The sequence below is a fragment of the Nanorana parkeri genome, unplaced genomic scaffold (genome assembly GCF_000935625.1).
Source record: "Nanorana parkeri isolate BGI_ZX_2015 unplaced genomic scaffold, ASM93562v1 scaffold27, whole genome shotgun sequence".
Lineage (NCBI taxonomy): Eukaryota > Metazoa > Chordata > Amphibia > Anura > Dicroglossidae > Nanorana > Nanorana parkeri.
Window position 1 is genome coordinate 1,595,136 of NW_017306295.1, and position 23,861 is coordinate 1,618,996.

At 38.8% G+C, this 23,861-nt stretch overlaps 1 protein-coding gene across 1 annotated transcript in view; it reads left to right on the forward strand.

Moving 5' to 3' along the window:
- The window catches only part of ITIH5 (inter-alpha-trypsin inhibitor heavy chain family member 5), a 64,825-nt gene that overhangs the window by 15,757 nt on the left and 25,207 nt on the right, over positions 1–23,861 (forward strand). The window contains exons 2-7 of the mRNA XM_018566461.1: positions 1,974–2,018; positions 4,402–4,565; positions 7,973–8,071; positions 9,114–9,355; positions 16,034–16,203; positions 17,037–17,153. Coding sequence (XP_018421963.1) covers positions 1,974–2,018; positions 4,402–4,565; positions 7,973–8,071; positions 9,114–9,355; positions 16,034–16,203; positions 17,037–17,153 — 837 coding nt within the window. The remainder of the gene's footprint in view (positions 1–1,973; positions 2,019–4,401; positions 4,566–7,972; positions 8,072–9,113; positions 9,356–16,033; positions 16,204–17,036; positions 17,154–23,861) is intronic.

Consider the following 23,861-nt stretch of genomic DNA (forward strand, 5'->3'; position numbering starts at 1 on the left):
GCGTTATGTCCATGAAAAGCTAACACAAGCAGTGTAAGGGGCGTTTTTATCAGGTGAATATGAGGAACTACTGACCACTAGTCATGTAAAAAAAAAAAGGGCTGCAATTAGCAACCTTTATAAACGGCCCTTTTGAAGGTGTGTGGTCTAAGCAAATGCTGGGTACTGCAGCGAGAGGTCACGGGAGAGAGGAGTGAGTCAAGGCTTTGCATCACAATTTATCTATGAAATCACATTATTTGAAGTTACTTTATGTCTCTGCATAGGGATGTCGCTTAACTTTGTTGCAGGTGGTGTGTTGGCACAAAGAGTAGCCTATACACATGGTTTTTAAAATAAGAGCTATCTATATTTAGCTGTGACTTGCTCTCTTCCTTAATTGCCTACCCACATTTAAGCTTTTTCCCATTACTGACTTGCAATGCCCTGCTTTGCACTCCGTTTCTCTGCGTTTAGCCGTCTTAATAAAAGCACAAGGCTTTCCAAGGCCCCCCGATATCCAATGATCTGATGAGTGGTGGCATAACGTTCAAGAAGTATCAGGAGAGGCTCAGAAACCACAAAGTGAATGAAGCAGAAGCAGCAGGATTTTTGCACTATAGCGCCACAGGTACAAATTCCTCTCCAGCAGGAAAGACAGTAAGCAGCATAGTATAACAACGCGAAATCTCACTTTAAATGCTGTGAGACTAGCAGGGCATCACATCTCACACTACAGCTATACAGCTATGGGGCTCAAGCAACAGAAAGTGCACTGCTGTTTTTCAAGAAGAATTGTAGTCAAAAGGTAAATCTTTCAGGGTACTGCTTAGGCACAATAACCATTTGTAGATGTCCCCAATAAGACAGCAGATCTTTACTTTTTGGGTACAGATTGACTGTATTATTATTATTAGTAGTAGTAGTATTATTATGTAGTGATAGCCATATACAGTTAGACTGGTATGTGGCTGTATTGGAAATTTGGGGAGTTGTATATTGCAGTGACATATCTTCCCTTGACCATTCATCTTGCTTTGGCTTGTATACATATGCCAGACATAGTTGACACAATACTTTAATGAGCAAGATCATGCCAGATGGTTTATAAACATTATGACAGACTGAAATGAGGGCTGGCTTATACTTAGGATCATTGTGGTGTATCTTGTTTCCATTGCAAAGCTGATTATGCATGGCAATTTTTCACCATCATTTGCAGCACCATGACTAAAGTTGTGTACATCCAATCTTTAAGTTACACATCTTTATTCACATGTTCTTTGCCTGATAAAAATGTAAACCTGTGGCAATTTCATTAATTTCACTAAAGGACCATATAAAAACTTGCCACATGGTAGTGGTCGGACAGAGGTCAACTTTTACTATTAAAGTCATAAATAACTTCAGCTGCGCATACCTCTCAAACTAATGAATTGTGTAGACTTATGCATATTTTAAAGCTCATCTCCAGGATAAAGCCCCCACCTTCAGATTGCCCCCCACTTATCTGAATTGTGAGGTGCTTCTCCCTGCAGGCTTCTGGCTTGGTTTGATTTTGACATGGCTGTGCTTGTCCCTGGCTGCACAGCCATGTCATCCAGGGATCTGTGAATGTAAGATTGCAAGTTCCATCTGGATGGAATGTAGATCTCAATGGAGCACAAGTATGGTGATGTCACCGCACTTGTAGTCTATTGATTACTTCCTCTGGCCCTACAATGGTAGGTCTGTACCTCCGTATGAAGCTGGGGCTAGTGAAAGAATCTGCAGGAGCCTGTGCATTGCACCTGAGATGGACTGATCATGTTTGTAATGCTCTGTAGGCTCCCATTCCAAAAATGAATAAATGCACATCTTTCTTTTATCAATGTACAGTATGTGAAGTTATTATATTTTAAAAGGTGTACTATGCCTTTTAAAACAGTATTACATATGCTGTCGTTTATAAATATATATTTAACATTAAATGTTTTGTTTTGCTCTTGCTATAGGTGGCATCCCGAGTTCCAAGGCAAATTCCCTTTTCATCAAGAAGAGTAAGTGCTACATGAACTCCTTTCTTATACAATCACCTATCTGTTCTTCTATATTTATGATGTTTAATTCCAACTTAGATCATTATTATTACAAGTTAGATTCATTATTAACAAGCCAAATAACAATATACTGCAGTTCATAGGAAGCAGAATCAGTATCAGATATAACAAAACACTACGGGTACCTGCATACAACTGCCCTTAGCACGGTATTTAAAATATCATGGGAGGAATTTACTAAAACTGGAGCAGATGGAATCTGAAGCAGCTGTGCACAGTAACCAATCCGCATCTAGCTTGTTAAATTAACCACCTCCCGTCCAGCGGCCGTACATAAACGGGCGGACCGGAGCCTTGTAGATGGGCGTTTTAAGATGTCGCTCTCCACCCCCACACATGCCCGCGCCCTAAAATGTAAACAGCCAGCTATGGCTGTTTAAATACAAGCGTTCCGGCATCTGTAGGGATGGCCGATCGCTGGTAGTTTGTGGGGGCTTTCCCCCCCCCCCCTGCGCAATTTTAAGGCTTGACATGTTTGGTGTCTATTTACCATTCAAAATTTTCTGTACTTTTTGGTTATATAGTAAAAAATAAAACCCCCAGTGGTGATTAAATACCACCAAAAAAAGCTCTATCTGTTCCCAAAATTTTTTATAAAATTAATTTCAGTACAGCGTTGCATGGCGGAATAAATGCCAGCGATGCTGCCAAAAAGGGATGTAGGATTCCTTCCTCCATGAACATGTACCACAGGGGGTAATGGCTTCCTCTTTCTCAGTTCCTAAGATGGGGTCTGAGTTCCCAAGACTCACCTGTTCTCCTTAGGCTGAGGAATGATGGGCATTTTTATTAAAGCAAACCAGTCCAAAGCTGTTATAAGCAGAGATGTTTTCTTCATGATGCATCTAGTGGCTGAATTTGATACTGCAGGTAGGTAAGCCTAATTTTGTTTCCTGCTCGAGGCAGAAAAAAAAATATGTATGCATTACTCTCTATTGACTGCATCTGATAGGTGTGTCAGCCGGACACAAGATTACAGACTGGTATAAAATGTAAAACAGCAGAAAGGCATCATGGCACACTCACAAAACCAGCATGTAAAACAACATGTCTCACCACTAAGGATAATGACAGAGGTTTGGATACACGTCTTCAGCCGAGGATGTGTAAGCCGCACTGCCGCGCCAAGGCACCTCTTATAGTGCGGTCCTAACTCTAAACTATGAGAGTCTCCATCTTGGAGCACATGGGGGCAGAAGATATCAAATTGGGTGCAGGTTTGTCAGGAGGAAGCCCAACCTCCTTAAAAGGTACAGAAACACACAATGGATCCCGCACATCCTATTGGCAGCTGAGAAACCCCATGCGTCGCTGCACCAAATCAGTCAAGCAAAACAAACCAAGACGTGTATCCAAACCTCTGTCATTATCCTTAGTGGTGAGACATGTTGTTTTACATGCTGGTTTTGTGAGTGTGCCATGATGCCTTTCTGCTGTTTTACTGTTCAAAGCCCATTTCGTGTGCACCTTACTGTATAACTGGTAACAAATTGTTGAGTGCGTTTGTCGTTTGTTTTGCCTGGTATAAAATGTAGCCCCTGTAGTAGAGCACCCCCATTATATTTATCCTTCTTGAGGCACTGATTCTCTGGGATGGTGCAAAGGTTACACCTAAATGATTCCTAACTGACAGGGCACATATAAAAATAAACCGTGATGCAATCTAAAACCATACAACTATTATTCAGAAAAATAATCTGTTAGTGTACCTTTGCTAGTCCACCCTAAAACCATGATTATAAAAAATTGCAAACCTGCAAAAACATATTTAGTGGGCTACAAAACTCATCTCGGGCATATAATATATACCCTTGATGCCCAACCTGTGGCCCAGAAGTCAGGTGCGTTCCCTTTGGCAATTAAACTTCCATTGCACTCCTGACCAGATACAACCCAAAACCCTTTGGCAATTAATGTGCAGACCTCAGGGCCCCTGCAGACAGTAGCCTTTGTTTTCTTTGCTTGAAATGTACTCAGGACAGTGAAGGAAAATATTCTTTAAACTGGGTTCTAGTAGTTAAATGAGTTGATTTATTCATTTTACAATATCCTACTTTTTATATATTGTCCATCTATAAGAATGCTGGAGAGCACTGTATTATTTCCCCTTTACAAAACAATGCTTCTACATTTATGCTCTATACAAGTTTCATAAAATGTGTTTGTGCCACATTTGATATTTCACTAAGCAAGATCCATTGTAAAAGATCAGAGGGAAAAAACCAAGAGGAAACTCTTATTTCTGGTGAGGTTATAGGGTTTGCAATTCTTAGCAAAGCTTATTTTAGTGTGAACATGACTTGATATACAACTTTTTTTACAGGAAATCAAGCCCCTGGTTTCTGAATTCTCTGTGAAATCAACCATTATATCACGCTATGCATTCACTGCTGTGTCCTGCACCATGGTGAATCGGGCAGCTCAGGCTAAAGATGTTGTATTCCAGATGCAGATTCCAGCAGCAGCTTTTGTTTCCAACTTTACAATGTAGGTACCTATAAAAATAAATGATTGGTCACCGAGAAGTTTATTCTTCGGCTACAATGAAAATTGGAATTGTGTTTCTTTTTGGAACTGCTCAAGGCAAATCATACAATGAAGCATACTATATATGATATTACAGATAATAAGCTGAAGAACCCAATGCAAAAAAACCTTAAAAACAAAGTAAAAAAGTACTGACTCCTACATGTAACGGGTAATACCAGTTTAGCCCACAATCGTCTTCAACATAATGCTTTGTGCTTACAGAATACTATAAGAACATTCCAACATTTGGACCAAATAGACCTTTCTTTCTACATATTTAGACATCATGGCGCAGATGCCCATGGGGTCGCCATTGCTGACTTTTTTCTTCTAATGATGCTAGTTGCCTGTCTGTTTTGCTTATATATTGGCTTCAGTACTTCCAGAATCAGTGGCTCAGAACAAGTATCGAGATCAGGACAGTAATGTCAGAAGTTCTTATCTGCATATGTATTAAGTCACTGGGAAAGTGACTTAATACACTGAAACCAGAGCAGTTACAGCCAGGCAACTGGCATTTTTAGAATGAGAGGTCAGCAATGGCAACCTTTAGAGCTTTCTCAGGACACATTCCCTTTAAATGTGTTCAATGAGAGCTCAGCACCAGAGTCTCTGGACTGACCTTTCAATACCTTAAGGGTACAAATAAAATTCTGATTACGGGGGACGTTTTAAAAGAGGGCTAACTAATTTTTTTTACTTAACACTCTCTGTTTTGATTTGTATTTGACTATACTGATGTACAGTATAATCTGCAGTGTTAATAGATCTTAAGGCTTAGTTCAAAAAGAAACAGTGTGTTTCACTTTTTAGTATTGAACGAGCCTGTTGGATACCAATGATACCTTTGCTGGTGGGCTCGCCACCTTGCTCGCTATTGATACGGCTCTTTCATTGTAAAGACAAAGAGGCTATTTTTTTATATGCCAGACAACTGTACGACATTACCTACAATGGAAATCACATTGCTATCTTCCCAAATTTTTCTACCAACACACAAAAGCAAAGCATTTACTGCAGCCAAGCACAGGTTACTGAATAGAAATTTGCCTTATAGCATGCTATATCCTGTGAAGAAGAATAGTAGTGAGTGGGAAGACCAACTTTTTCACATCTGTGAAGAAAGCTGCAGACTACTTGCATCAGTGCTTCAGATCTGATCTAATGTGACTCCCTGGAACATCTTGTCTTACCTTGTTTGTCCTCAAAATCATGTCCATGAGTAGCTCTCCTTTTACTGTTATGTATGTCCCAACTACCCTCACCTTTCTTTGGGGCTGCACTTTGCTAGAGACCACCTGTACAAGGGGACTATGCATTTGCCTATTGCACTCTACAGTATAGGACACACACATATTCTTTCTTTGACTGTCCTTGTCTCCATGTTCACTGATATGTGGATGCTTGTGCATTGCTGCCCTTGACTGGGTTTACCTCATTTTCTAAGTTGCCTCAATACGTTCCCCGCCACATTCAGCTAGTGTTATGGGACTTATGTTTTCTTTCCTTTTTATCTTGTCCTGCTTATAAGTTCTGTTTACTTTTGTTGGATGTCATTGGAACACATCAAATGTTATTATTGATAACCGTGCATTTTGCTATGCATGGTCTGGGTTACTCACTCACTCGTCAACCTCCCTCCCTCTTCTGAGAGTGCCTCTCTTGTGGCAGGGAACAACTCACTGTTTCCCTGGATGCACATATTATATATTAGATAAAAATTACTAGATTCTCAGTTTTCTTGTGGGAAGTTCAGAATCTGAATATTAAGAGTAGGCACTCCATTGTCTTTAACTATTTTAAGAAGTATATCCTCCACATCATCCTTTTACTAGAAATGGGTCCAAACTTATGGCATTTAAACTGCCACCAGTTTCACAGATTTCACAGACGTTTCTTTGTATGATGTATCACAAACAGTACCCTTGACTGGAAACAGCTGAACTCAATCATTTGGAAGGGGGAGTTCAAATACTGAACTGTAGTTTCCCTATAATCTAATGTTTAAACCTATTTAAGATCTGTTGACAAAAAAAGAGGGAATGAAATACATGACAAAATGTAGGGCTATGCCATTTTTTCCAGACTGAGTACGAGTACCGTTACTTTTCCTCAAGCACTCACTGATACCAATTCCAAATACCTTGTTTTTTAGTGTCATGTGACATTTTTTCTAAAACAATACAGACTAATGTTTTTAGGACAGTGGTGGAGCAACAGGGCCCAGTCCCAGCTGCAACCGCTGCAAACATAGTAGTTCTGCCACTGGCTCCAAAGCTGTAGAGAGACTACAAATCCCAGCAATACATTATATAGCAATGAAAAATACCCCCAGCTAAAGAGGACTACAAATCCCAGCAAAACTTTATACAGCAATGCAAAATACCACCAGCTAGAGAGGACTACAAATCCCAGAAATTCATTATATGGTCATGCAGAATACCACCAGCTAGAGAGGACTAAAAATCCCAGCAATACATTTTACATCAATGCAGAATAATATGAAGCTACGTACTCTGTGGTGCTCACCAGGGCTGTGCGGAGTCTCCGGAGGATGTGTGAGGTCTTACCAGGGCTGAACAGGTCTGACCAGGGCTATGCGGTCTCACCGGGGCTCTGCGGGGTCTTACCAGGTTTGTAAGCAGTCTCACTAGGGCTGATCAGGGTTTCCCGGGGGCTGCATGCAGTTCTCACCAGGGCTGTGGAGGAGGAGGAGCAGATGTTCAGCTGGCCACCGCTGTAAACAGCCACCTCAAGGTCCTCACAAGCTGCCATGAGGTCCACAGCAAAAGTGCGCGACCTTACGGTAGCCGAATCCATTAAAAGATGTAAAGCGCTGGTATCAGTGCTTAGTATCAGAGCATTTTCACAAGTATGAGTAATCATGAAAATGCCCAGTATAGGCAATGATACCAATACTGGTATCAGTATTGGCCCATCCCTAACAAAAAGTTTTATTATATAAATAGTAAATAACATACATATGCTAAAATAAAGAATTGCAGTAATCACGCACATTATTGGCCTTGTTAAAAAAAAAAAGCCAGTGAGAATACTCGACACTTCCAGGTTTGGCCTAACAACCAATTGCTAGGCATAGTCACATGGCTGGATGCGTAACGTCATTGCTCTTTTGGAACACAGCCAATCTTTTCTGCACCAGCTGCAGTAATGGAGCAGAAGAAAGGTGAGTATATGGGGGGGGGGTGTAGTTTGCTGCATAGTAAACCACAGCAGTTCATTAATTAGTTTTCACTTGGTGACTGGAAATGCTCTTAAACAGAGGCAATTGAAACATAAAATTACATAACATTAAGTAATTTTTATTCCATATTAACATACAATTGGGATCTTATGAATTCCAGGATTCTTGGAGGCAAAACATATTACAGTGAAGTCACCTGGAGAAAGAAGACTGGAGATAACAATATACACGACTATGAGAAAATTAATGGTGACAGGGGGTAAGTGATCATGCTAAAATGTAGATTGGGAATTCTCGAATAATAACAAAGTAAATTTCTAAAAGTGACTCGGCCACCTAAAAAAAACTGTTACCAGGTATAAGGTACAGGTAGATACCATTGGCATGTAGTTTCCAATGATATGCTTTAAATGCTTAGTTCAATCTAATCCAACACTTTCTGATAGAGTTGAGGCTTGCTTGCTCCCTCTTACCTCCCACACATTTGTAGGCCCATCACTATGATTGGTTGCCCCTCTGGCCAATAGAACATAAAGTGGTGGGCAAACTTTGTCAATACAAGGGTCAGAGCCTTGCTTGATCAGAATACCCCAGCATTTCGGCATAGCATACAGAGGAAAAGACTTTAAAGAGGATTTCTCACTTTTTATGACATTTAACCATTTTTGGCCTTATGTAAAAAAGTGGCCATATCAACTTCCCAGCTTTAAATTCCATATTGTGTCATGCATGAAAGGAAGAAGGTCTTTGGTTGAAGTAGGCAACAGAAACGGTTCTTTCTGTTGCCCCTTTATATATTGCAAAGAGTAATTTGAGGCTTTTGAATGTTTTTTTAATCTCCTCTGTGTACAAAAAAAGTCCACAAATAAAAATCATTAAAGATTAACTTCGACAGAACGGAGTGGGGGATGGCCAGAGCCTCTTTGGGGTTTTTATTGGTGTCTGTGCTACCGTTGGTGAATATTTCTTTCACTTTCTATGTGGTCACCAGGACAGGATATGAACAGAATCCTTCCAACAGACACACACAATTACATTATTTTATTACAGAGTGGGAAGGTGGTTAACTTTTATTGCTCTGTGTGCCCCTATTGGGGAGATTCTTTTCACTTCCTGTCTGGTCACTTTGACAGCAAGGAGGAACCTTGCACTCAACCTGAACATAGATAGCAGTAAAAACCTGGCAGCGGCTGTAACCCTTCACCACGCTACTCAATACTAGAAAATAAAGTTTTGTCTGGGTTTTAAACATCTCCCTCATGGTACTTGATCTTCATGTGTTTCTAAATGTTTATTTTCAGAGAAAATGAAATGGAAACATTTAATGCATCAGCATTCATTCCTGGAAGAGACAAAGCGGTTTTTCTGCTCATGTATGAGGAGCTGCTTCAAAGACGTCTTGGAATGTATGAGCATGTTATCAGTGTCCGTCCACAGCAGTTAGTCGGCCGCCTATTGGTGGAGATCAATATTCTGGAAGCATCTGGGATCACTTCCCTAGAGGTTCTGCCACTCCAAAACAATAAGCAGAAAAGTAAAACTGGTGAGTACTGGATTACATATACTGTATATACATGTACACACATACATGATGTCATTAACCTGTCATAACCCCAAGGTGCCAGAATCTATGTTAGAAGACATCATTACATTAATGACATCAGAATCATTTTAGGAAAATATTTCTAGATGTAAATCTGGTCCTGTTAAAGGGAATATATCATGATTTTGTGCAAACTTTAAAAAAAAATACATTTAAAAAAAATTTTTTTTGTTAGTAAGAAACATTTCATATAAATATGAAATTATAAGAAATATTTAATATTAAAGGAGAACTATGGGGTGCACCTTTTTTTGCATTTTTAGTTTCCTTATAATACAGGAATACATTTTGCTGTACTCCTGTAATCAAAAATGCACCATGAGCTCACAATTCAATGTAATATACTGGCTGGGGCTAAGCTCTGTGCTGAGCAGCTATCCCGACAATACTGTCAGGATCCTCCTCTCCCATTGAGTGACAGCAGCCTGTAGGAACTGCTGCGCGTTCATGAGAACTTGTAGAGAGCAGCAGATCAGGGCACATCCTATCAGAGTTAACACTTGCACATCCATCCTGCAATTTGTCTTTCGTTTCCCCCTCCTCTCTCTACTCCACACTGCTGTCTCCTGATAATACACATAACATATCAGCTCTAAGACCGTCAGTACAGGTTTGTCCTTGTGTCCTCACCCTCCTTCCCTTTTCTGTCTTTATCTCTTCTGCTCCTTGTGTATGTCCTAAGACACCAGAGGGGAAGGGGGTGAGGACGCGAGGACGGAGAATAACACTCAGTCTTAATGCCAGTCTTAGTGCCGATGTGGTATGTGTATTGTCAGGAGGCAGCAGCGTGAAGGAAAGAGGGGAGGGGGGAACGAAAGTCATACTGCGGGATGGATGTGCAAGTGTTCATAGACCTGTGACTTGACATAAATAAACTCTGATAGGATGTGCCCTGAGCGTCTGCACAGGTTTTCATGAACACGCAGCAGCGCCTACAAACTGCTGTCACTAAATAGCAGAGGAGGATCCAGGCAGTATTGTCGGAATCGCTTCTCAGCACAGAGTTTATCCACGTCCACGTATATTACATTGCAGTCCATACAGTATATTGGAAAATTTATAAGCATCACTGTAGTCTGGGGGTTTAAACCGTCTAATGAATCAACGCATTTTGCAGTGTGGGTAACCGCTTCTTCAGGATTCGGTCAAAATTGAGAGATGAAATTGAAAAGAACAGAAACCAGAGTAGGTAATAATGGTACAGTATGTGGTGTTAAATTCTCATCTCATCCCTTTTAGTTCAGTGCCAAAGGTGGAGCATTCAGCGGTCATGCATTAAGGACCACCTCAAGGCCATCCATCCAGAGAGATACTGTACACTGTATATCAATACAGCTTATCTCACTAACAAAATTGGCATGACATTGGTATCACTACAATAATGAGCATGTAAGCATGCATATCCCCTATTATATCACCTTCAAATATTACTGGCTAACCAGTGATCATGTAAAGAAATCAGCAGAGAATAATGTCCAATATAGGAGACCAGGATACTCTCTCACAGAAGCTGGCTGAGGTCAGAAGCTAGTCCCACCATGCAGAGCAAATCCAACAACAATCCATATCTGTATCATTGTCGTACCTGAAAAGTCCTGTTGGTTCTTTGGAATCGTTTTATTCATTTTTACATAGTTATATTACATATTTACAGGATGTTGGTGCATAAATTATTACACACATTTGTGAATGAATCCATGGAATGACTCATTCCTCATAGAAGAGTTCAGTCTAAAGGTTCAATCAGACAAACTAAGCCTCAAAGCTAACCCATAGTGCTCAAGAAATCTTTTGTCCTATTTACTTGTAAAATAAACATTGTATACAGATTCTAATAAAGCAATACATTCAAAACATAAGTAAAAAAGGAGCATAAAGTTAACCGAAAACTATTACAGTGTTCTGTTAAACTACAGCAAAGAAGAAGTGGGTTTAATGCCTCATTATAAATGGGTGTGTGTGGGCTGTTAATGACCAGCAGTTCAGGAAACAACACCTATCCATGTGCTCTTCACAATTGTGTTTATTCTGGAAAGTCACACAATAGATCATTTCCTCCATCACAGAACTTCCTGACTTCACCAACAAAAAAAATGATTTATGTTTCTATGGAAACAGCTTCTGATACAGTGACCTCTGGGGAGATGATTATATGACAGAGAGTTTGTCAGCTACTGTTATATCATTGTATCACAATATATTACCCAAAATATAGTGTGTTATAGCTCATGTCAGCAACACATGTACAATGTTCATTTACATGCAAATTCGGCAGTATTTCTTAAAACAATGTTGCAAATTTAATACAAGATACATCCTTAAAGTGTATCTTAACACAAAAATAATAGTGGCTACATTGTTTTTTCAAGTTCTTTTCCTTTATTTTTACCTGGTGATCATTCCAGTAATACACTTCCTGTCCTAGACTACACAATTCTGTCCCTTTCCTTTTTTTCCATAACATTGAGGGGTTGTTTCTGTAGCTGTTCAAGAACAAGGTAATTGATTAAAAAAAATCAGCCGTAGAGTACAAGAAGTTATAAGCTACAAGATTTCCGGCAAGATTAACAGGTAACTTTTGAACTTATCAGATATAACAAAACACTTTCAATGGTGTATTTAAAGGCCCAAAAGAGACAAAATAAATGAAGTAAAATGTTAAGGTTTACATACACTTTAAATTATAGTTCCACTTTTGCAGTCATATCTAAAAAAAAAAAAAAAAACATTATATGTTATGTGTTTCCTATTTACATAGCTTAATTAAAAATAATGTAAAAATATATATATATCTTACATTGTAGCTGTTTCTTTGGTCAAGGCCTTTGTGCAGATTCCAGGCTACTGTGAGCAGTTTGAAAGTGAAAGTAGATGGTGAAACTGAGGGTCAGTTTAAGCGTCTTCTCATTAACATACAATGCCTCTAAATCTTTAAGACTTTGTTAGGACAGACAGTGTTGAAATCTAGTTTCCAACTGATAATAAAATCTGCCAGCACAGTACAGACAGGGTTAATACTGGGTAAACATAGCTTCCCAAAGCCCCCTAATTAACATTACACGGGGGGATGCTGGGTATGATTTTTAAGCAGAGACAATTTGGGCAGAAAGAAGTATGGAGGCAATGTCAGGTGGAGCATTCTTATTTTACATATCAAACTGACTGATTAGAATTTGGATGGGCGGCTTGGGAACAAAGGCATTTATTAGTAGGATTTGTTGGACACAGTAGCACAATAGTATGATTTTTTTTGTTAAACTGTTGACTAAACTCACACACTAAGGGCCCGATTTATAAAGCAGCAGTATAACCTTACTATGGTGGTCATACCACTGCTTAAAAAACTACTAAAAGATTGAACATTTATTAATGGCATGATAAATACTGGCTGTATTGTGGGGTAAACACTGCAATATCCAGAGGAGAGCAGTATCCACTATAGATAAGCACCATATTAAATATAACTAGCAAAAAAAAAAAATCAAAATAAGTAAATAGATGGATGGTATTAAAAGCGTTGTTGTAACTACAGCATGTATGTCATTGAATAGTGAGTTTGTTTTATTAGTTTTCTGCTAGGGAATTAAAATAAAGAATACCTTTGTCTTGCCCAAACTCATAACTGGCAAGAAATGATTTGCATCTGTTGGTCTTTTTTTTTGCTGACATCAAAAGAAGAATGAGTACATGCATCAAATAAGCAATCAGGGAACTCCTTACTTCACTACCAATGATGTTTTATTTTGTATTCCGCCTTGTTTGCATGATCTTTTTGGCAGCCAATTAAAGACATTTAGAGTTCTCATCAGATAATTATTTCCTACAATAATAGAATTGTGTACTCTTTGGAGCAGATACGTAGGTGGCTTTCATGCAGTAACATTGCAATAACAAACATTCATAGGAACAGATAGTTTGGTTTTCCATAAATATACTTCCTTTGTACTTATCGTGTGGAAGTAGCATTGCACTTTTTAAACACAGTACTGTACTCTTTCTTACAATGGGTCGTTGTTTGGCCTTGCTATCAGTCTAAACAGAGGAACTGGACTGGAGTCCGGACATGCAGATATGTCAAGGTGTCACATATAGTAAAGGAACTAGCTTTTTAAGTGTTTCTTAAAATATACAGAAATGTGAGCCATGATCAACACTCATATGACTTTCTGGCAGTCAAAGGAAAATTAAGGCCACAAATCTCCTTTTCAGGCAATGTACTATGATAAATATGGTTGTTGAATCACTCCTCTTATTACAAACACAATCTATTATGCACTAGGCACTTGATTACAAGAAAGGAAACAAGAGATACTGCAGAGGGACTTTGTTTCTGAGCTCTATATCATTGTGAGCATGTAAAACAGCCTGGAAGCACCTAAAGGGACCACCCTTGTTTACACAGGTGCAGCTTTTTAATTACTCACAATTCAATCTGCTATTTAAAGCAGCTCTAAATCCGATCATTACATTTCCATCTCTAAAATTATATTTAACATGTTATTGTACTTCAAAAAGTTGTTTTCAGTCTCTGTAAACCTTTCAGTAAAAGAATTGTGGAGATCCAGCCATGAAGGTCCTTGGACAGGCACTTCCTGTTATGGGGTGACAGCTGTGTCCCAAAGGTGATGTTGGCTACAAGTGGCCATGCCAATATTGTGCACGCATAACCCCACTGCTGTCACTATAAGGATGCCAGTCCAGTTGGTTGATGTGGAACCAACGCTGGAGTGAATGCATGTGTACAGAAAATGGTTGAAAGGGGATGGAGAAATACTAAAGTGCAAAAAAGATAGTCCTGTGAAAACAGGACTAAATAAACAGAACAACATTAAAATTGTTTGTTATACAATAGGCTTTAGCAAACTAAACGTAAGCCACTTAGGGTTAGATCTACTTTACCACCTGGTAAGGTCACTGCAGCAAGGAGCAATAATATTACTTATTTATAAATTATCAAATAATGTTATCTATATATGTTAATGTTTTCATTTTGTTTGTTTGTATGTATTTATAAAAGGTACATACGAAATGTAGCTTTGTAGGTTATACTGTTGATGTATATTTTAATCTAACAGGAATTTATTATGCAGACACCCTAACAAAAAATATAGCATTTATGTATTTTGTTATATCTGTTTCATAGGTTAAAAAGTTACCTCTTGATCTTGCCAGAAATCTTGTCAGCTGATAACTTTACGTGCTCTTTGTCTCTCATGATTGTTAACAGTTACATTGTTCTTAAAGTGTATTTCCACTTTTGCAGTCAAATTAGAGAAAACCCCCTCATATGTTCGTTATGCGTTCCTGTTCACACAGCATACTAAAAAAAATACTTAAAAAAAAGTCTCACTGCTTAGATGTCTTGTTAAATCAGACAAGATGGCTGATTCCAGGTTCTTCTTAGCCCCTTCACAGTGATCTGTCCTTATAGAAAGACTTGGGACTGAAGTTTGAAGATTGCATTTATCTGATAAGCTTTCTTAGCATACAATGGACAAGCCACCTCAGACACCTCACAGTCAGAATAAAGAAAAAAAAAAGAAAAATCAGTGTTTCTCTCCTGGGCGGCCGGGAGTGGAAGGCTCCCAGAGCACCTGGGAGATTTTTTTTTTTTTTTAGGGCAGCAGAACCGCCGAACAATAGAAAACTGTTGGGCAGAGCTAGCTGTCACTGCTAGCTCTGCACAATCGTTTTCTATTTACTTTTTTAAAACTTTTTTTACTATTTTTCTGTTCTGCTCGGTACCTCTGAGGGACCGAGCAGAACAGCCGAGCCGAATGGGCATTCCGCTATTCACTCACTGCTGTTCTGCATCTATAAGAATAGGCCGAACAGCAGTGAGAAGCCTGCCGGAGGTTCGGCTCAGCCGATCCAGATGTTGGATCGGCTGAGTCGAACTCCTTCTGCACTTCGGATCAGCCGAACATGCTGAGCATGTTCGGCCGACCCGAAGCCATGCGAAGCAAGCCGATGTACGGCTGATTTCAGCCGATATACGGCTGAACTCAGCCGTACCAGCCTGAAGTGAATAGCCGAACAGTGTTCGGCTCACTTCAATTTCGGTTCTGTCATTCACTCGGCTGCCTACGGCAGCTTAGTGAATAGACCCCTATGTATCTAACAATAGAACACAGAAAAGAGGTGCAATAAACATAACGACCACAAGATGGCAGCATATGAAACTAACTATACTATACATAATATGCAATAATACCAATATTAACTATGACTATGCATTGCATTCTCCTACAAAAGCTGTGACAGCACACTGTATGATTTAAAAAAAGCACACATTTTTAAAGAATCTCTATTATAAAAAAATATACTACAGAGCATTTTTGTATCTATGAGACTAGACAGGCTGTTGCCCAAATCCTATTACATGTTTCTCAGCACTGTAACACTGCTAAAATCAGCACAAACATGGAACTGTTGATTGAGGTCACTGTGACAACAGATTTTGTCTTTGTTTTTATAATTGCATAGTGAAGAAAAATGTGTGTCCATGTCAGAATGATTACCATACTAAAATTTCTAGGCTTTGTTTGTAGTATAATTTGTCACCGTCTGAAAGTAATCAACCACTAAGCATTTGGCATGTGCTCTTTCACTTAATAGATGATATCTCCCCTCCTCCATCAACGATTATTAACCAGACAGAAAATTTTGCAAGAATAACATTTGAACCCAGTGTGGTTCAGCAAGCAAAGATCACTCAAAATGGGAATCTAGGTGATTTTGTGGTTCGATACGATGCAAGAAGAGAGCTTAGCATTGGTGACATTCAGGTACGGATTCATAAAACTAAATTTTGCAGAGCATGCAAACAGTTCTTTTATAATCCAGTGCATCAGGTTCCTACTCTACCTTAATTCACAGCACATTCTTGCAAAGACGGGCATGATTAAGGTAATGCATTACTACATTTTTTTTTGCAATTGGTTTATTGTTTAATTGTGATTATATTTTTAGGTTTTGAATACAAAAGGCCAGTAGCAAGGCATTTAAAACTGATTACCAGACAATTAAAGTAAATGTTTACATACTCTAGCTGGATATCAATTGCTAGAGGAGAATAAGGGTGATTAATTTAGATAGTGATGAATGATGATCTCAGAGTGCTTTGATTGTTTACATCACCTAATAACTCAAAGAGGACATATGTTCAATTGTTGATGCTCTTGAAATAATGAGTAAAAGAAACACTATAATACTCACATTTCTTGGAGACAATGTTGCTCCAGGTTCACTTTACTGCTGGTCACCTATCTGAAAGCCAGATTATTTGGTCATGTGGTCTGTGCTGAACTATGATTCCCCTTCAACAGAAATCCCATGATCAGGTGCCTAAACCCTTAGGAATGTGGCCAGCACCAAAGAGAATCTAAAAAAACATGTTCTCCAGAAAAATGAAAATTTTTACAGCCTTTTTATTAGGCTTTACCTTAAAAAGACTTCTAACCTAGCTTTATGTTAACATTTGAGTACAGGTCTGCTTTAATTGGAGAATTGTTACTTTTGTGGCCACCAAAAAGCCTTCACAAGCTCTAAAGATTCATAGTAGAAATAGTTAGATAATGAGAGTGTGAATTGCTCACAATACATTGCTAATTTCTTCCAGGTATTAAATGGATACTTTGTGCATTATTTTGCACCCACTGACCTACCTCCTCTGCCAAAGAATGTGGTTTTTGTGATTGATACAAGTGCTTCTATGGTTGGAACTAAAATGAAACAGGTGAGAATAACTGAGCATGTTGATTGGTGGGAGCACTCTGTTGAAGAAATTAAACATTTAATTGTTAGGTAAAATAATTATTGTTCATGTTATCCTTTAGCATTCCTTACTGATAGCTAGGATAAGGTTTGCTTATTAACATGTTGTGTCTGCAGCTGGAAGAAATTCAGCACTTCAGTGGCATGGACAATCCATTCCATCCGTCATGCAAGAAGCTCCCACAGTCTTGTCAGTTTTTGGTAACGCAGGCTGGAACATGTGACTTTCCCATCAACTTCAGTGCTAATTTTTTTCAAGGTATATCAAAGTTAAAGCACAGAAAATGTCCATGGGAAACATAATATCATTCACTTGGTTAGAAGATTTTGATGGGTGATAGGTTTGTTTTGCAGAGTTTAATGGAGATAACTCTGTGCTTCCCTCTATTTCCTTATATGTTATAATTGGAAATAACCCAACTTTCAGTGAATATTTGTGTTCAAAAGGTCAGATGCCTCTGGACCTGACCAGCATAACACTTGCTACTCTTACAGTACTAGTACATGTTAGCTGCAGTGTGAATTAAAGATTGGAACAAGAAATGGTTGAACTACAACTAGGAAGCTTTTGAAATACAGTTCATCATACTTAACAGATAAAGAAAAATGGGCTTACTTACTAATGTCATACAAGAGTGGAATTTCCTAGTCGTACTAGATAGACTTTATACAAGAGAATAAACTAGGGATGTATTGGAGTAGAGGGTGGATCTATCATTGATTGAAATTTACTAACTGTATCAAAAGTTGAAAATTTATTGAATATGACTACAAAGTTTCTTCCCATTTAGTGTAGGCTGTTTATTAAAGTGACACCTGTAATGAGTTGTATATGCACCAACAGCAGAAACAACAAATTCCAATGTCCAAAACAATGTAAATCCAAACAAGGAAGGGCAAAATAAGAGATACATAGACAGGTGAAGTAGATTCATCTGAAGTTATATATTTGTAAACTTGTTTGTATTAAACCCACCAGTTTGTGTAGCTAAAATCATCTAGACGTTGAAGTGAACCATTGTTTATGTCTAGTGGTATGATGAAGAGGACTTTTACTTACTTGATCCCTGCTCCCCCTCAGTGCTCACCTCTCTCCCCTTCGCTCCAGCTACTCCAGCTTGCGGATTGCCCTTCAGTGCCCTCAATATAATGCAGGGCTTTGGGCCCTGATTTGTACATGATGACGTCAGCAGGCCCCTGACTGCCGAAGTGAAAGGGAAGAGATCCTGCAGATGTTGGTCTTGAAACCAACAGTAAGGGGGATCAGGTATGAAAAAGTCCTTTACAAAGGACTCCAAGACAAAAACAAGCAGTTAACAGTGCAGGGGTAGCTCCACTACAAGTTTTTTTTTTTTAACTAGAGATAGGCTTTAAAGCAGAATCAGAATTGGTATCCACAAATCCATACTACCCTATTTGTAGTAGGAATGGATCTCCTGTGGTGCATTATTGTGTGTTGTGTCACACGTTAATGTGCACCATGTAAAGGAAGCCCATTCTTTATGCTTACTCGCCACATCAGACCAAAAACCCACACATTACCTTTTTATAATAACACATGGTCTGTGGAACATTGTTCCTTTAAGCCTCCTACTGAACAGTGCACACACAGAGCAGGTACTTTGTGATAACACAGTAATGCATGGATTTTGGTGCATGTTCCCACATTGCACAAGTGTAAAATGTTTGTCGACCTAGAAACATATCCACTGTCATTTGGCACAGTCTCCATTAATGTCCCATAAAGTGACTCTGCCATGACAAAGCCATATAAGCCACGATTGCTGATGTTTTGGCTCCAATGCTTTCTGAATCCCTGACCTGGAACAAGTATAGAGATCAGGTATTCAGACACTTTTCTGACCCTCATTACAGCGTACATGTCCTGGGTTTGTGATGCAAATGTTTTGAAGCCAGACACACAGGCATTTTTGGAAATTGACCAGTAATGGCAGCTACATCACACTTTTATCATGTCAGAGTCACTTTAAGTCACAATTACATTACATGGGGTTGAATACCATATGGCTTTATAATGAGCGAACAGAGAACAATTGTTTTTGAAAGGAAGGCTTTTTTTTCCCGTCTTTTCTACTCAGGAGATTTTAAATGTGCAAATAAAATTCATTATATGACTCACAAGAAAGGCTGTCCTTGGAAAGTTTTAATTAGATTTAGTTTGTTGTTCTCAGTACTTTGGTTGTGCAACTGTAAAATGACTGAAGCTAAGTAACCAAAAAAAAGAAATAGATGTCACCATTTGACATTTGGTCATTGAACATTGTAGAGTCAGGCTGCAGTGGTACATATTCATGGGCCGATTAAGTGTTTATTTACAATGGATCTAAATAATGTATATCCTACAACTAGAACATCTTTCTGACTACAGTATTTTTAATGAACATAGTAAACCTTCATTACTTGATTCACTTCTGCCCCATTCTTACGCATCTTTGTGTGAATCCTGAAATACTATTGTGACTACTTATAAAGCAAAGGTTTTTGTGTTTCCTTCAGAGCCAGATAAGAAGCACAGTCCTTGACCCTAAGAAAACATTCCTCAGTAGTTTAGAATAGCTGGCAGAAGACTTGAGCTCTCTAATCACACAAATGGCTCCTTTCCAATGGGAACTGCTCTAAGCGGTGCCAAAGAAACGGCATGGTTGCTGCTGAGTAAACAGCAATGCTAATTTCAAAATGAAAAATTCCCGAAACAGCATTTGTCCTCTACTTAAGGTGCCATTAAACTTTGATGGCGTTCAGGAGTTACTAGAAGCCAAGCACATGAGCTGCAGTAGTGTGCTGTAAAATACACCATTTAGTGATTCATGCTTTATGCTTATACCTTTCTGAATTCACAACTTAGTTATTAGCATTAGAATTGTTAAATATGATTACTATTGTTGTTCTTTGCTATTAACACAGGTGCTAAAGGCTTACTGACAATATAGTTGTGTGGAGAACACTTAAAAGAGAAGTAGAGCAAAACCTATTTTTTTTTTGATGGATACTGACAATATTGTCAGGATACACCTGAATGCCTGACTTACAGGTGGCTCTGCCTCTCTAGAGCCAGAGCCATCTGTGCGCACCCCCACCCCTGTATGTCCCTCCAATGAATTCTGGAGGCAGGAAGGGGAGGGGGGAGTCCCTGTGGGGAGCGGTGACTGACAATTGCTGCTCTCTGCTGTTACATGATTGCTTAGCTCTGAAAATATAGAGCTGGTGTGTGACACCTGCAGTGTCCTGTGCTGGCTCTATGTGATGGGAAGAGTATATTTTTCTCTCCCAGAACTTATTTAAAAGAGCAATCTGAGCCCAATAGGCATCCAGTAGTCAGTAGAGTTTTAAAAAGTACTGAATGTTTGGCTTTTTCTGTGAAATAATATGCTCTAATGTCCATTTCTTGTTTAAAGGCCTACATGTCCTTGTCAAAATGTGGCCTAGTAAAAGTGCTTAAATACTGTGCAAGGAGTCAGTAAAATATTTTGCTGGCTTTTTCTATGAAATACTTACACTCTAATGTTGATTTCTTGAATAAAGTTTTTTGGTGTCTCACTGTCAAAATGCGGCCTAGTAAAAGTGTGTAAATAGTGTGCATGCAGTCAGTACAATAGTTTGCTGGCTTTTTCTGTAATAAAATTCACACTCTAGTGTTAATTCTTTAGTAAACATTTTCTGGTGTCTCCTTGTCAAAACATTCCATAGTAAAAGTGTGTAAATACTGTGCATGCAGTCAGTACAATAGTGTGCTGACTTTTTTTCTGTGAAATAATACACTTTAATGTCCATGTCTTAATTAAAAGCTACATATCCCTGTCAAAATGCAGCATAGTAAAAGGGCTTATATTCCATGCTTTTTATGTGAAATAATTACACTCAAATGTAGACTTTTTGATTAAAAGCTGTCTGGTGTCTTCTGCTGAAAATGCAGCCTACTGAAGCTGCTTACATACTGCGCATGGAGCCTGAACAATACTTCTGGCTGTTATCTCTGAAATAATACACTATTTTTCATTTCATGATAAATACTGCGCAGACTTTGCAACCTATTAAAAAGGCTGACATAGTATGGCCACTCACTTGCGTCTCTCGCCTCTTTGCATACAAGTTGTTAGAGCTGATCCGCAAAGTAGCTGACAATTAATGAGAAAGTAAACCTGTCAGTGGGACTTACAATGATAATATGGGCATTACATTGGCCTAGTGGTTAGCACTTCTGCCTTGTAGCTATGGTAGCCCCCAGTTTAAATTTTAGTCAGGACACTATCTGAATGGAGTTTGCATGTTCGGTGATTGTGTGGGTTTCCAGTTTCCTCCCACAACCACAAAACATGATGCAAGGTTAATTGTATCCTATCTAAATCTGCCCTAGTGTGTATGTATGCATATGAGATAGGGACTTTAGACTCTTTGAGGGCAGGGACCGATGTAAATGTACAGTATGTAAAAGCACTGTGTAAGTTGTTGGTGGTATATAAACACCTCACATGCTGCATAGTTATGTGTGGTGTAAATGAACAAGACGAGTAAACACATACAGACAGTTCAGTAGGTGCAAATAATAATAATAATTTTTTGGCAGAGGTGATTGATGTGTTGCTGTGGAGGAAAGAGGCATACAATACAGGAAATATGGGCTATTGCAGACTCAGGGGATGAGAATGAAGAGAGGACTGTGTCTACAGTCCTGTGCTGTAGCTCCCTCTATAAGAAGGCTTCTATCTGCAAGCTTACAGCCAGCACAAATAGAAAAAATTGTGCTTTTATTTCCCAACCACAGCACGAATCACAGTGGGACCAAAGGACTATATGAACTTGGTCCGCTCCGGGATTTAATAATGCATTTTAAGTTCTATTGATACTTCTTCTTTAGGTTTAGGGAAGTACAAGTAAGGGTTAAGTAACACGTTTTAGGAATTATTTTAATGTTAGCTCCTAGGCCACCAATTTTAGGTAAATGCAAAATGTAATGCTCCTTTCCATTCACAATGGAAAGGAGAGCTTCCACTTCTAGGGTGGCAACACTCACTCCTGTGTGTTTTTGCAGCAGCAGCAGTGTTGTCACCCTAGGACACACATTGCCACTGCAGAGCTTGTCTCACAACTACACCACCTGCCATTTCTGGGCTGCCATGTCACGGCTTGATGAAACAGAGACGCAGGTGATCTGTAAACAGGCAGAAGGAGCCTGTGAGCTGAGCCAACACACAGCTCAAAAAAGCAATCAAATCATAAGTTTGAAAAAGAAATTGAGGGAAAAAAGGTATTCAATTCTAATTTCACATTACAAATGTTTCTGGAAGGATTAATTATACTTTAACATCAGACTCCTGACACAAAAAGACAATACTTATGTTATTAACTCTCAGATGATTTGGGTACATTGACTAAAATCAATTTTGTTCTATAGTGTGCTAAAGAAAGTGGTTACTGATGCATTACATTGTTCTTTTCTCTATTACTGAAGTGCCATTTAGATGGTGGATTTGAATCAAGTGATTTTTCCTTGTTAAAGAAGATCTGAATTTGGCTGCAGTTCATGGGTAGAACTGTGGAACATCAGACACTGTCTTACAAGTAATCCTTTGTGTTCACATTCAGCTGGGTAAAAAGAATATGTTAATACTTTATCTCCTGCAAGCATGCTAATCAGAGGGAGAAGGGATTTCTGAAAAGTTTATAATTACAGAAACTCGCAGACTTCAAATGTTACTTTTTCGCACTAGTTTTATTATTGGAACAATACCAAGGTAATTTGCAAACCAACCTGACATCATTAGAATAAAGTATGCCAAACACTGTGTACAGAGCCCCCTATGTGATAGCAATACATTTAAGTGTAAAAAAAAAAATTAAAGACTCATATGTAAAAAAAAAAAAAAAAACACCAAGAAAAAAAATGTAAGTCCCCCGTCTTGGCATGTACGCACATATAAACGTAAATATGCGTCGGGTTACATATCGTCACGAACATGGGAGTGTGAGTAATAATTGTAGGGCCATTAATCACTGATAACACTACTGTAAACTAATGAGCAGTAAAAGCTCTTAAAGAGTCGCTTATGGACAATTTTAGGCATTGTATTTTTTTGCGATTTCAAAGACGCACGCCTTTTTACCTGACGTGACTCTGTCTTTTATATTTTACCAAAAAATTGGGGTGATAATAAATGTTTCATAGCATAACATAGGGAAAACAGTTTTTTTTCAAAATGTTCTGATCTTTTTTCATTATATAGTAAAAAATAAAAATCCCAGTAGTGATTAAATACCACCAAAAGAAAGCTCCATCTGTCCCCAAAATATGGTATAAAATTATTTTCAGTATAGCGTTGAATGATTAAATAAAGTACTGCAGCGCTGAAATCTGAAAAATGGCCTGGCCAGGAAGGGGGTTTAACACCCCGGTCAGCAAATGGTTAATCAATCACCATGGAGGGTGGTAAGTGGGCGAAGTGGATGAAAATATCCCTAGACAAGAAGATTACTGAGTTGCGGTAACCCATAGTAATCGATCCTAGCACTGTGGTTTTCCTATCTCAGGGTGTCCTGTGTATTTGTTGTAGAGGTGCATCGTGGAGGAAACACAGGGTCCATAGCTTTATTACTGTATGCTGCTCTGTAAGGGGTGTGCTACACAAGTAATTGTAAATGGGCCTTGAAGGGA